The sequence below is a fragment of the Alexandromys fortis genome, unplaced genomic scaffold (assembly GCF_014885135.2).
Source record: "Alexandromys fortis isolate MF-2015 unplaced genomic scaffold, M_Fortis_MF-2015_v1.1 scaffold_127, whole genome shotgun sequence".
NCBI classification, from domain to species: Eukaryota; Metazoa; Chordata; class Mammalia; order Rodentia; family Cricetidae; genus Alexandromys; species Alexandromys fortis.
The window spans coordinates 3,950,393-3,965,516 of record NW_026068006.1 but is presented as its reverse complement, the minus strand read 5'-3'; the positions used below and the strand labels follow the sequence as shown (position 1 = coordinate 3,965,516).

At 41.3% G+C, this 15,124-nt stretch overlaps 1 protein-coding gene and 1 pseudogene across 4 annotated transcripts in view; one reads left to right on the top strand and one right to left on the bottom strand.

Moving 5' to 3' along the window:
• The window catches only part of Inpp4b (inositol polyphosphate-4-phosphatase type II B), a 696,298-nt gene that overhangs the window by 90,503 nt on the left and 590,671 nt on the right, over nucleotides 1-15,124 (bottom strand). For all 4 annotated transcript variants that reach the window (XM_050161508.1, XM_050161511.1, XM_050161509.1 and 1 more), the window contains exon 19: nucleotides 3,430-3,655. In XM_050161508.1, coding sequence (XP_050017465.1) covers nucleotides 3,430-3,655 — 226 coding nt within the window. The remainder of the gene's footprint in view (nucleotides 1-3,429; nucleotides 3,656-15,124) is intronic.
• On the top strand, nucleotides 548-1,140 carry LOC126513262 (H/ACA ribonucleoprotein complex subunit 3-like; annotated as a pseudogene).

Genomic DNA, 15,124 nt, shown 5'->3' with positions numbered 1-15,124 from the left:
CGTGCACAGGACCAAACTAGGCCCTCTGAATGTGGGTGACAGTTGTGTGACTTGGGCAGTCTGTGGAGCCACTGGCAGTAGGTCCAGGACTTACCTCTTGGGCATGAACTGGCTTTTTGGAGCCTGTTCCCTATGGAAGGATACTTTTCTTGCCTAGATATAGTGGGGAGGGTCTTGGTCCTGCCTCAAGAGATGTGACAGACTTTGTTGACTCCCCAAGGAAGGCCTCACCCTCTCTGAGGAGTGGATGGGGGTAGAGTGGGGAGAAGGTGGTGGGGACGGGAGGAGGGGAGGGAATGGGAACTGGGATTGATACGTGAAATGAGAAAAGACTGTTTTAAAAATAAATAAATAAAATCTAAAAGGAAAAAGGAAAAAAAAAAAACAACAAAAAACCAATTATGTGTTTTTGTAGCATTTTGTTTTATGTGACAACAGTCAGTGGAGAAACTGATAAAGCTATCTGCCATCCATCAATGAGGAAGACTATAAATTAATAAAAGGTAAAGATATTTTTTATCAACTGACTTAACTCATTATTGTTGTTTTAGCTAAGGAATATCACCTGTAATTTATTAAGTATTCGTAAGCACAGAATTACTTTCAAGACTCATATTACGTTTCATAGCAATGGCTTACTTTCTCCCTGGGCATAAGGGACTGACTGCAGACAGGTTGGCATCTTCCTTCTGAAGTGCAGTCATGTTTCTCCAGTATTACCTCAATGAACATGGAGATCTCATCTATATAAAGAAATTTGACCCTATGGGACAACAGACTTGCTCGGTTCTCCCCTGACGACAAGTACTCAAGGCACCGAATCACCATCAAGAAACGCTTCAAGGTGCTCATGACTCAGCAACCGTGTCCTGTTGTTCTCTGAGAGTTCATTAATTTCACCTATTGCCCACCCCCAGGCCGATTATCAGTAACCAAATGCATCAATCTGTGAGCAGTGATGCCTGCCTTCCCGTACTGTTTGGAATCCCATCTCACCACGTGATTGAGTCTATAGTAATGGGCATCTCCCGTAAAAGGAATAATCTTAACTTTGTTTTTCATGCTTTGAATTAATTCCAGGTTATTAAAGATTAGAAAGACTTGAAAGTTCAAAAAAAAATTTTCCCTGTCTGCTGTTGTCCAGAAGTTAAAATGTTAATAAAATATTTAACTTTGAAATTATTGATCATATCCTTTATTAAACAACTTCACATTATACTTTAAATTGTAACATCTAGGGAATTTTATAACACACAAAATAATGTAAAATGAAATATCTATACGATAAAGTAAAAAGAAGAAAAATATAAAAGTCAGTTAGTGTAGTTGGACTACAACCGTCCATGAGTGGGAACAGATTGATAATCTACTGTAATTTTTAATTTTAATTTTATATGTACAGGTGTTTTGCCATCATGTATGTTTACATGCCTGGTGCTGCTAAAGGCAAGAAGAGGGAATCCTTTCCTGGAAAGAGAATCAGGGTTGTGAGCTGCCATTTGGGTACTGAGAACTGAAGCCAGGTCCTCTGGAAGAGCAGCCAGGACTCGTGGTCATTGAGCCACCTCTCCGGCCCCATTTCACTTCTGAAAAGTGCAGCTTCAGTCTGGGAACATTGCTCCAGTGTGACACAAGATGTGAGCAAGTTAGGTCACCTCACAGATGTCAGAACTGTGTCTTCATCACTGGGCTGTTTGGAGGTTTCAAAATGGAACACAATTGGATATCACTTATTTCTGCTCAAATTAATCTGCACTGAAAATCTCCCAAGAAACACTTGATTCATTCCGTCTCTCTCTGCGATTGCTGGAGTCTACTAACCAATCCCGTTTTCTAGAGCACAACTACCTCTGGCTCATATTTGCTAGCCAATGCAGGTCCAGCTAGAGAAAGTTGAGTAGTATTATTTTTTAACACATAATTATGACAAGTTTCCATTGTGATTCATGGAAATTTGAGACTTACTTTATTCATTAATGTTAAAAATTAATATAGTATTTATAAGTAAGGAAATTTCTACAAGGCAGGTGTGAGCATAAAGAAGATTGGCTGTTCACTCATGTGGGTTCACAAACCAGGAAGATGGGCCATCTACGTAGGACAACTCTGGAAGTCTATTATTTCCAAATATAACTTAGGAAGGACTCTATCATCAATCATGTGAGGAAACATGGAATTTTCCAATTATTTCTCTTATTATTTGAGATTATAATATAATTAAATTGTTGTCCCCTCCCTTTTTTTCTTTCCAAAGCCTCCCATGGGCCCCTCTGTGCTCTCTTTCAATCTTTTAATTTTATAAAAGTTCATTCATACTTTGTTGAGACTCCTTTAAAAGAAAAATAATAGATTTTAGGAGTCTGTGTTAGAGAAATGCCTTTTAATTCCCTCTAAAGACAAGATACCCAGAAAAATGCTAGTTCGATTATAATGGAATTACTGATGTCAATAATACATGCAATATTGTTTTGTTCTTGTTAATATTAATAGATTAACCACAAAAAATAGGAAAACAATTGATGAAGACATGAATATTGTTAAAATGTGCATCATACTTGCTAGCCAAGGTATCAGTATGGCAAACATTTGGATGCAGTTACCTGTCATTTATGATCTATCTATCCATCCATCTACTACCTATTGAGTTGTCAATTTCTATTCTTTGCTCTTAGAGTCTGTCTATACAGTCTTCTACGCATACACATATACAGTTCCATGAGCATGTACATGTATGTGTGTGTCTTTGTGTACCTGCCTACATGAAAATATAGCACTCAGAGATGACAACAAAACAGTGTTCAGAACTGAACCTTCTTCTGTCTTAGGAGAACTAAAAAGAGGTCCTCAGACAAATGTGAAAGTCCTGTATCGTGCTGCAGTCTGTTCAGGAGCAGTGAGAAGTACCCAGTTCCGAAGGATCTGAGAGTTAAAACACATGGCTGACTGTCCTTCGACTATCGTTTGGGACCTTGTAAAAGTAGGTGAGACTCTACCACACCCTACAGCAGGGCTTCTCAACCTTCCTAAGGTGCGACCCTGTGATACAGTTGCTCATACTGTGGGGACCCGAATGATAGAATTATTTTGGCTGCTGCTTCATAACTGCAATCTTCTACTGTTATGAATCATAATGTAAATATCAGTGTTTCCCAATGGTCTTTTGAGGATCAAACCCCACAGGTTGAGAACCACTGCTCCAAAGGATGCCCTGGTCCTCTTTCAAGAAGCTTACGTACTAAAAGAAAAAAAAAATGAAGATGGCAGGCAGCCCTGCGGTCACAAATGTCCTCCCACCATCCATACCCAAGCACTGTGAAGTCCTGTCTCCAAGTCTTTCACCAAAGGCACAACTGTCTCCTCTAGATCTCATCCAATCAGTTTTCTCATTTCCTTTACTCAGTCAATGATTGGTGGAAAACGGCTTCTTACCCTTTGGGTGAGATGTGATGGAATCCTCTAGGGAAGGCTCCGTGCCTCCATCTTGACCACTGCTGCCTCCGGGACCTCCTCCGGGACCTCCTTCGGGACTTCCTCCGGGACCTCCTCCGGGACCACCTCCGGGACCTCCTCCGTTGTGACCGTCTCTCTCAATCAGTTTGTCCACGGTAGCGATAATGCAGTTGAGGCTCTTCCCCACGTTGGCCCACACCCGATCCTGAAGACAGCATGGTTGTCACTACAGACTTTACTGCTAAATCATCACATTAGCCAGCTTAGAGAAGCAGCCAGAGGCACAGTCAGCAGAGTGTGGAGAAGCTGCAATATTCTCACTATTTGGGGCACATTCCAGGTACGTGAAAATCTATTTTCTCCTGAAGATCAAGGTTAAATTTCATTAATTCTTTAGTTAATATGTTTGAAACAATAACATGCTATATAATATTAACCAGTAATTGAACTTAAGTTGTGACATTTTGCTAGATACATGCCATTTTTATCCACACACTAAAAAAAAAAAAAAAGATGCAATAATATTTTAAAGAAAAGCTATCACATCAGAAACTGTCCTTTTTTTTTTTTTTGAGACATTAAGGTTTCTCTGTATAGCTCTGGCTGTTCTGGAACTTTCTCTGTAGATCATGCTGGCCTCTAACTCAAAGATCTGCCTACCTTTCTGTCTCCAAAGTGCTGGAATTAAAGGTGTGTGCCATCATTGCCTGGCACGTTTTCTCATCCTATGCCACCAATATTCACTTCTAGAATGTGTTCATTTGCCTAACCTAAAAGTCTGTTGCCGGTACAGATAAACCTCCCTTCCCCCATTCTCAACACATTTCTGACAACCAGATCCTTAGATCTGATTTTCATGCATGTGGTGTACCGTGGCTACACAACTCACAGCTGACATTGTCTGTGTCGCCATTCCGTGTAGTATACCACGGCTACACAACTCACAGCTGACATCGTCTGTGCCGCCATTCCGTGTAGTATACCGCGGCTACACAACTCACAGCTGACATCATCTGTGCCGCCATTCCGTGTAGTATACCGCGGCTACACAACTCATGCCATTTTTCATTTCCTGGGAAAGAGCTCATGTCTCCAAGGAACCTCTTTGCACTGGTGTCCCCAGTTATGACAAGCTTGTTCTTTTTTAATTCATTGATTCATAAAAACTGCATTAAATTTTAAAAAAATGTTTTAAGCACAGTCGCTTTGATAGAGGAGACCAGTCTCCCTTTTTCGTATTCTTCTTACATAAGCCGGGCACATAACTTAGGCACCCACTCTGTCTCTCTATGTGGACAGGAATCAAGTAGATTTGAGGCGCTCTCCATGCAGACAGGAGTCTTTCAGTTGCTCCCTTCTCTAAGGCAGAGCCTATCAGTCTCTTTAGCACAGGGCTAAATAAAGCAACTTCTGAATAGTAGCATACCATCACTGGCTTATACATTTTCCCACAAGTGTGTATTTTCCATCTAAGTTAATTCTTTGAACAAACAGATTTGAAAGAGGGCAAATCTATGAAAACCTAGAGCTGAATTTACATTATTTGACTATCGTCTTATAAAAGTTAAACCGAGGAGTCTATCCAAGTGGGTTAGGTATACAGTTACTCTGTTTAGCTGAGGCAGTACCAGCATTTTCTATTAAAAAGAGACGTTCAAAGTGAGAAAGCTAATTTTGAGGATTTACACAACACATAAATGTGGGGCTCTGGGCAAAGCCCCTCATTTCTGCGGACGCGCTTGTCACCTACAATGTGGGATCCTAATTCTATGCTCCACCTGCTTCACCATGGTGCCATCTGCGCCAACTGTGCTCCGCGCCTTGTGTGGAAGTGTTCAGGGGAAATCATTACAATTTAGCAGGCCCACTTCCAGCCCAGCCGGGTTGTCCTCAGTGAGTCAAGCTTGCTTGCTTTCACCGTGCAATTTGGCCCGTGAAGTATGCTATTAATCACAAATAATCATAACAATCGTTCCCCAAGAGGCAAATCTTTCCTTCAAAGCCCGGAGAGGACTTCCCCTCTCAGGGAAATTAAGACGCTAATCACATCTGTGGGTTACATCATCCTCTGCATGCTGCCTGGGGAAATGAGGCACAGGTGCCCCTTAGCTGGGACTGAGCTCAAGTATAGGAGAAATACTGGGCAAAGGAAGTGAGAAGCTGGGGGGCTGGGCTCTCTTCAGCTTTGGATTTAGTGGGGGAATCTACCTTCCAACCAAGTGCCTTACTGAGTGACCTATGGCCTTTACTCTAAATACATCTTTACCGCTCGCTACCACCCGCTTTATCTGTAAAGTGATAAAAAAGAAAGAGTGCTTGGACTTCCCACAGGGCAGGGCACCCTGACTTCTCTTAGGTCCAGAAAGCGAGGGGGAGGGGAGTGGGGAGAGTGGGAGGGAAATGGGAGGATGGGAGGAGGTGGGAATTTTTAATAAATAAATTAATTAAATTTAAAAAAAGAAAGAGTGGAGCAATTCTCTAGCTGAGCCCGGGAATAAACTCTATTATTGACAAGCAAACAAGAAACAAATTCTTGGGCTGGAGAGATGGCTCAGCGGTTAAGAGCATTGCCTGCTCTTCCAAAGGTCCTGAGTTCAATTCCCAGCAACCACATAGTGGCTCACAACCATCTGTAATGAGGTCTGGTGCCCTCTTCTGGCCTGCAGGCATACACTCAGATAGAATATTGTATACATAATAAATAAATAAATAAATAAATAAATAAATAAATATTAAAAAAAAGAAAAAAAAGAAACAAATTCTTCTCAAATTTTCAGATTAGCTTTGCATGGAAGACAAGTTTTCAGTTCTCTTTCGGCTGCTGGTGTTGAAGGAAGCTTAGGTTTTTATCCAAGAGGCTCTTAGCTGCTTTTTTTTTTCTTTTTTAATGCAAAGGAATACCAGAGATGACTCATTTTGGTTTTAATTCCATCTCTGAAGAGCCAGAGGGGAGAGATTTTTAGGTGATTTGCTATCCACATCTCTAGATGAGTCTCCGTTTGCATAGCCCAAGATTACAAGATTCTGCTGATTAGAGTACATGACTCCAGTTGCAAGCAAACGCACTGGTTTTGGCCTGGGGAGCACAGCGAGGCTTGTTCACTGACCCGGGCCCTCAGGAACGCAGCAATTGCGACAAGCAGAAGGCACACATGTCGGTATTCTCGTTCAGAGGACGCTTCCTGAGAGTGAGAGAGGAGTGATCTCTTCTGCAGCCCGTATACGTAATGAGTGGATGACAGACTTGTATGAGCACAGCAGCAAACCCTGAGCAGATACATTCCATTCCATCTGTGGAAAGGCGTGCCGCCACACTGAAGGCAGAGAACTGCCTTGCTCCTCACTGTCTCCTCTTTTATGGCCTCTGAAGATAAAAGTGCGGATTTGCGCCTGCCTTTAAGGCTAGCCTGTAATTCTTTGAGAGTTCTGCTTTCACTCTATAGCACAGGAACTATCCTTCAGCAGATTTTAGAGGTAAGGAAAAAGGAAGAAAAGGTGGAAGGAAACAAGATGGGGGGGGATGGTTATAGTGTCTATATTTCTCTAGCATCTATACATTAGATAATTTCATCTTCAGAAACCACAAAACCAGTACCTATTTTTGACTCAGTTTTCTGAGAGAGATGAGTTTAGGTAAGAGAGAAATAATAACATTCAGTATTAGCGTGGAAGAAATGAACTAGAGCTTCATTTCTCTTGACTCCAAAGAGTTGATTCCTCCAAAGAGTTGATGATGGCACACCACACCACATGCCAGATAGGACAGAGTCAAGAGGAGAGGCTTCCATGCAGGCTCAGAGAGACAAATGCCATTTCGCATTGGTAAACTAAGCCTTCAAGTATCTGAGCTCAGACACAAGACCAATAGAAGCCATAGTAAAACACATCCAACCAAAAGAACATGGCAATCACGTGCACCTGTTAACCTGACACAAAAGGAGCCATGGTGGCAGGATTGAACAAGACACTTTTAACAACTGTCTGTCTGTCCATTTCGACAAATGTTAAGTGGCTTTGCTAGCAGAGGAAGAGGATGGGCTCCAGGTCCATTTCACAAGTGGAGTACGCACAAGAGCAAGTAGTACAGGGAGGAAAGATTCGATTATGAGGCCACTGAAGTCCATCATTTTGGAAGCAGGATACTAAAGACTTACTGGTTAAATTCCTGAAAGGAAACCTTGGATATATAAGTTCCCACCTAAAGGAGCCCATTCCTTTAGATCTGGAAACACACATAGAAGACAATGACCAACAAGCACATCTTCTCATTCAGATGGTTGTTGCTGTGCCAGTCCATGGGCGAGGCTCATGAGTTCATATTGCTGACGTGATGGGGCCCTAGACCTTCCTTTTCTCTATTGCAATAACACTGGACATTTCTGTCTTTTTCCAGGTTGAAAAAAGGCTGGCTAGCAGTCAGTGAGAAGATACAGAAAGCCCAGAGATGTGGCATTAACCCACATCTCCACCCTTTTCAGGCCAGAGGTGCTAAACTAAACTTGAATTCTACATGGCTTTCCTATACCCAGACAGGTTTTAAAACAACCACCAGACATATAGCTTGAAAGACCATTCCCTAGAAGTAGCAGTGATTGCCCTAATAAGAAGAAGCAACAGAAGGTTGGTAGTTTGCAGGTTAACCCTTACTATTATGGGGCCTGAACTTTAGTTGATGTCCTCAACCTTGACGCAGACTTCAGGGTTCCCCTTCTCCAGGGAGGTGAAGTAGATGCCAACCTTTTCCAGCCATTGAGGCCACAAAACAAGAAGGATGCTATGGCAAAACTGACTCCACTCTGAGTCTAGGCCTTCATTTATTTATGGGTTAGGATGTAAGCAACTGTAAAGGTCAGACCCAGTGGCATAGCTGGGAAAGTTAGATAGATGCAGTAGGGGAGCATTACAGCTGCCAGAGTGAGCCACGAGAATCGATAGGAAGAGGACTACTCAGCATCCCAAATACTATGAACCCTGGATCACCAAGAGACAGTCAGGATCAATCATGAACTTTGAAAAGACAGCTCAGTAATCCTTAGATGATCAACTTCTATGAGGCCAATTTTTGATCAGCAACAATGCAATAACTCAACCAGAACAGATGTGGATGTCCAAAATCTTTCTGTCTCTCTTTGTGCCTGTTTTTCTCTCTGACTGTCTGTCTCTGTCTCTCTCTCTCTATCTCTCTGTCTCTGTCTCTCTCTGTCTCTGTCTCTCTGTCTCTCTCTCTCTATATATATATCTATATTATATATATATATACATGAATAATTTCTTGACTATAACTCATTTTTAAGATCTTTGATTAGAAACACCCAGTGAACTACCAAGGTCAATCTTATCTTCAACTCATCCTTGGGTTAAGTGAGGACTACTTAAGATTAAACATGTTCTCTAACACTACAAACCTCTGCTCCTTCTATGGACTGGAGGTCTTCTCTCTAAATCTTAATTTAGACTATTAGTTAAAATGAGTTGCACATAAAATCTTCTATAGGGCAACCGGCACATACACGACCCAGGCTATACAGGGCCCAGACACTAACAGCGCAACAAGTCCACTACAAATACTAAGACTCATGGCATTCATCGCAACCAGGAGAAATTTTGTGGCTTTGCCTCTTTTACATCTTCCTGTTTTACTTCAACTCAGCTGCTGGTGAAAACCCTTTGCCACCTCCCAGCAACCAAGCTGAGCTTGTATTCATTCCTGACCTTATCCCGAGTTGCAGGCTCTGCTCACCCTAAAGGCCTCAGCAAGCCACTATTTGGCAAGTGATGACCTCTCCATATTCATTCTTCCTGTACAGTCCTTGCCCAGTTCCATAGTCAGGAAGAAGTTAGCCATGAGTACTGCAGTCAACTTCATCCATTGCTACAAGTATTTCATCACTCTTGATCACCTGTAGGCTTAGTGCCAGAGCCAGAGCTGTACAGTGTCAGCTGGAGCCACTTGGATGGCCAGGAAGACAGAGATGATTCTTGTTTCTCCTTAATCATCAAGGAAAACACTTTATCTAAGGCTACCATCCTTGCTATCATCAAAACATCCCGTTAAAGTAGATCAACACATTTCTCTCAGGCACCCGTTCTGTGTTAGGTCAGTATTAAACAAGCAAGATATGGAGGAAACTCTGGAGGAAGCAACATTTCTATTGTGAAGCATTCTGAGTCTTATGTGCACTGGTGATACAGTAATGATTTAACTTTTTTGTTTGTTTTGGTTTTTGAGACATTTTCTCGGTGTAGTCCTGGCTGCCCTAGAACTCTCGCTGTAGACCCTGATGCCCTCAAAATCAGAGACCGCCCCAGGCTCTGCCTCTGGGACTAAAGGTGTGTGTCATCACTCCCCAGATCAATGATTTTAACTTTTCACTGGAAGTCGCACATTCCCTACATATGTGAGTACTGCTATGCACTCTCACAATTGTCAACACCTGTTTTTACTGGTTATTGCTTTTAATTAAATTTATACTAATATAACCAGTCAACTCTTTGTGTGCAGCTCAGCATTTCCTTTACTTACTCAGTTTGGAGCATCAAAATTTTCCACGTTGAAAAAGGTCTCTTTTTTTTTCTTATAGAACATATCAATGTCCAAAGGCACGTGGGTTGGAGGTATTAATAAATTTCTAAGGTGTACAAGTCCAGATCAATACAGTCATCGATATACGTGATACTAGACCAGGAACTGGAATCATTTGGAAAGTGTTTCCAAAGATATGGTGATATTCAGCATAAAACACCAATGAAGAGACCACGATTGCTAAATTTAATAGCATGAAACAGCTCTGCTAAAACTCAGGTTAGGTTAGGTTGGCCGATCCATCCAATCAGCCTTTCCCACATCAGCACAGAAGACTATCTTAGATTGGATGTATCAAACCCCATGTTAAGTGCCATAAAGCAGGGACTGAAGGTGAAAGTATTAATTGTAGGTTGGGAAAATGTAGCTGTGGGCAGGGTTTCATGAATATGCATGTACATAAAGTTCTCATCTGGGGTTTCTTTTCTGTAATAGAACATTTGTGCATTTTAATCGACAGCCATGAACTTTGCTTAATCGCCTTTTGTAGGCCTGAATCGCGGAAAAGTATTCCGGGCACATATCTCCTGGGGGAAATGGTCTGGAGAAGTTCAGGAATGCTTCCCATCCATCAAGGAAACAGATGACAGACTACACTCAGTTGCCACGTGGGGACCAACTGGCTAAACTCCCTTCATCTCTTCTCTGCCCTTTCTGATGCTCAGACCAACTGATTGAAAAGACTTCATTGTTTTTCTAGATTATTCTTTTTCCCCCTTTATTTAGTCGTTCATACACTGTATCCTGACTACGGTTTCTCTGCCCTCCACCCCTACCATTCTCACCACACACCTCCCCTCTCCCCCAGACCCACTGCTTGTCCTTGTCCACTCACGAGCAGCAGACCTCCCAGGGAAGAGTGCTTTATAACACACAAAGTGTGTTGAAACAGTCAATGAGGAGGAACACGCAAAAACCTTTCTTTGTTGTTACTTTGTTTTCCCTAATGCTATAAAAGAATCAATAAAACAGGTTGTAAAACCAAATGAGTATAAAAATGAATTCATTGGAATAGTCTGATAAGGAGCGGTTATGACTCAAGCTCTTAATAACCATAGTAACTCATCTTTTTAGATAAATAACTGAAATATAGATCATTAAATGATAGAAATAGTTCATATTAGACTATATAATTCAGTGATCTTTGCTTTTTTTTCTTTAAAATTGATATTTTTCTTATTTTTTAAAAAGGAAACATGAAGTATTTTAATAAGGTCAACGTTTTGCTGTTTTTTAAGCAAAATTAAGGTCTATATGGGGAAAAACAAAACCGTTTTTCCATATCAATGTTTCTGCTACTAATCTGCTAATGGAAATTGATATTTAAAAATATACAGTATTATAGAAATCATATAAATTTTATCAGCTTAAGAAAAGGTGACTTCAAATCCCGAGTAAATATAATGTCCAGCATTCTGCCTAATTGCTCATTTCTACTGTCTCATGTTGACACACACTGGGATCAACTGCATCACATAACTGAAGCAGCCCACTCTCTGTCCTAAAACAACAATGCACCCGACAACAGTTCCCTGTTAACTGTGAAAATGAACTTTATACGCAACACGACTACCCTGTCATTTGTTGGAACGGCCCCATTTTAATCACCGTAAGATCCACAAAACCAGATTATTATTTAATGTGGCTTAGGGACAAAGAGGGAAAATATTGGACAAGGGAATAAGTTTCTTTGAATGTATTATCTACTTCAAATGGCTAATTAAAAAAAATCAGAAATTTGTGTTCTTCCGAGGAAGACCAAGCAAAATTAAAACTGCTGCCAATAATTTATAGGAGGTTCGGTTTCTCATGTTCTTTGGTTTTAGACCCTCTGATGTAGAGCTCTGCTGAGAGTTGAATAGTCACTAGAGTGCTAAAAAGAGGGGAATATGCACCCTAGTCAGGAATAACTGGAAGACGGCTAGGATAGTCAATTTGGTATTGGAACATAAATAAATAAAAATCAAGGCTGCACTTTGGAAATCAGTATGGCAACTTCCTAGAAAATTGGGAATCAGTCTACCTCAAAACCAAGTGATACCTGGGCATATGCCCAAACATGCTAAATCATACCACAAGGACAGTTGCTCAACTATGTTCATAGCAGCATTATTTGGAATATCCAGAACCTGGAAACAACCTAGATACCCCACAACAGAAGAATAGATAAAGAATATGTGGTACATTTACACAAAGGAATATTATTCAGCTCTCAAAAAAGAGACATCATGGAATTTGGAGGCAAATGGATGGATCTAGAAAAAAAATTCATCCTGAGTGAGGTAAGCCAGACTCAGAAAGACAAACACAGTATGTACTCACTCATAAGTAGATACTGGAAAAGGATAACCAGATACAATACACAGCTCCGGAGAAGCTAGACAACATGGAGGACCCTAAGAGGGACACATGGATTGCTCGGGGAAGGGGAAAAAGCTGAGATCTCCTGGGTAAACTGAGGCCTGGGGGAGGTAGAGGGAAGGGGATTGGGGGATGAGAAGAGCATGGCACAGGATGATCAAACTGGGGGAGGGACAGAGTGGGAGAGCAATGGAAGAGATAGCTTGATAGAGGGAGCCACTATGCAGTTAAGGAGAAGCTTGATGCTAGGGAAACTCCCAGGAATCCACAAGGATGATGCCAGCTAAGACTCTTAGCAATAGTGGAGAGGGTATCTGAACTGGCCTTCTCCTGTAATCATATTGGTGAATACCGTGTCATCATAGAGCCTTCATCCAGTAACCAATAGAAGCAGACGCAGAGATTCACAGCTAAGCACCAGGCCGAGCTTTGGGAGTCCAGCTGAAGAGAGGGAGCAGGGATTATATGAGCAAGAATCAGTCAAGGCCATGATGGGGGAACCTACAGAGACAGCTGAACCCAGCTCGTGGAAACGCATGAACTCTAGACCAACAGTGGTGGAGCATTTATGGGACCGAACAAGGCCCTCTGCAAGTGGGTGACAGTTGTTGAGCTTGGTCTGTGTGAGGGGCACGTGGCAGTGGGACCAGGATCTATTCCTGGTGCACAAACTGGCTTTTTGGAGCCCATTCCCTATGGTGGCATGCCTTGTTCAGCCTTGATACAGCGGGGAGAGCCTTGGTCCTGCTTCAACTTAATGTACCAGGCTTTGTTGACTCCCTGTGAGAGGTCTTACCCTTTCAGAAGAGTGGATGGGGATGACTTGAGGAGGAGGCAGGGAGAGAGAGGGGAAGCAAGAGGAGGGGTGGAAGGGGGAACTGTAGTTGGTGTGCAAAATGAATAAAAAATTAAAAATTAAAAGAATCAAGGCTGTCCCACTTCCGCAGCTGGCTCTCTACCCCCACATACAGGAAGTGCTAAGTACACTGGGTAGTTTAAAAAGAAGAAGCACATGAAGGATGGAAAGGTGAGACGGGGAATAGAAAAGAAACCGAAGGTGAAGAAATGGGAGGTGGGTTTGATCAAAGCACATTACCTAACTGCAAGAATTGTAAATACAAAAATGGAACTTTCAGAAAACATCCTGACGAATGGCAGCCTGGTTCACAGACATTAATATGAGCTGTGGGATCTCAAATAAGGCACAGAAGGGATAATTGGGGACTTTTCACTATTTGGAGAATAAAAAATTTAAATGAATTAATGATTTCTAATACAGACCAATATAATAGATATAAGTAGATAATTACATGAAATTCAAATATTATATTCTCAAACTGAGAAGATAAACGAGTAACACGTTGAAGGCTAATTTTAAAGAAATTAATTCATTGTGTAACTGTATATTGATCACCAGTGGTAGATAAGCTGTTTTGCCAACTCTGATAATACAGTAGTGAACAAGAGATTGAATCGTCTTTTAGAAGTTTATAAAGCACATGAACAATATAAAAAGAGAAAGAAGAACAGCTTGCTATAATTCAGAACTCCGTAGGCTGTGTGTGCATGGAATCCCAGACTAATCATTAAAACAGATCATTTAGACTTGAAAATGTGTGTAAGTAAATGCACACACACATATGCACAGTTGTCTGACAAAACCTTCAGAAGTGTGTGGCATTTTTCAGTGTATGGAGGACTTGTTTAGGCCGGTAAGCTACAGGGTACCACTGCTGAAGAGGCTCAATCAGCGGTTAGCTAGTGTCAGGCCAACTACAGGGATTAACTGCCTCTAAGGAAAGAAGAGGAGTTAATTTCTCTTATTAATATCAGGTCAATGATCTCAGGTCTCAGGTAGCTAGTTTGAGTATGGAACAAAGCCCCTTTTGAATATCAATTTGCATAGGTATCGGTGTGTTTATATGGAGTCTGAACTGTCCCCCCAGGTGAGGTGAAAGACAGACATGGCAGCCCTGAAGATGAGGCGAGCTTGCAGACTGCTACTGCTTCCTGAACAGTCTGTAGGGTTTTACAAGCATCTATTCTCACCTCCACTACTTAGGGCACTTTAAATTTATCAACACTCCGACAATCTCAAACATCTGTACTTGTCCCAGACATTACCAGACAAGATCACAATGTGGTGTTTTACAAGAACCCTATAAGAAAGTCATACATAGAAATCTGGATCCAAAGCACAGTATTTGGCATCACTGAGTTACAGAGAAGCCTGAATTTATTTTCAGGTTATATATATGGACCTGATTAATGGGATATTTGATATAAATATTGCTATGAATTCGACTATAAATTAAACATGACAGTTGTTTTCTTTATGTGAGCCTAAGTGCATTTATCTTAATGCAGAAAAGAAAATGTACTCTAGCTTAGAAAAAATTAGAATTTGCTTGTTTATGAAATCAGGTTTATGACTCATTTTAAACTTTGTATTTACTGGCTATATATGAACAACATTTCCACATACAAATGCAAGGCCTTGTAATATGCTGATGCATGAATTCATTGCCTAAAGCTTAAGTCAGGTTAAAATACACATTCTCTTAAACCTCAGTTATTTCCTCCATGGTGAAAACTTGCACATTCATATTGTTTGGTATGTGCAGTGTGCATCACTGTTTTCCGCAGACCCCTTCTCAGGAGCAGCACACTGGAGCTTCTTGCTCCTGGAGTAAACACCAATTTATGGGTATAACTTGAAGCAGAAATCAG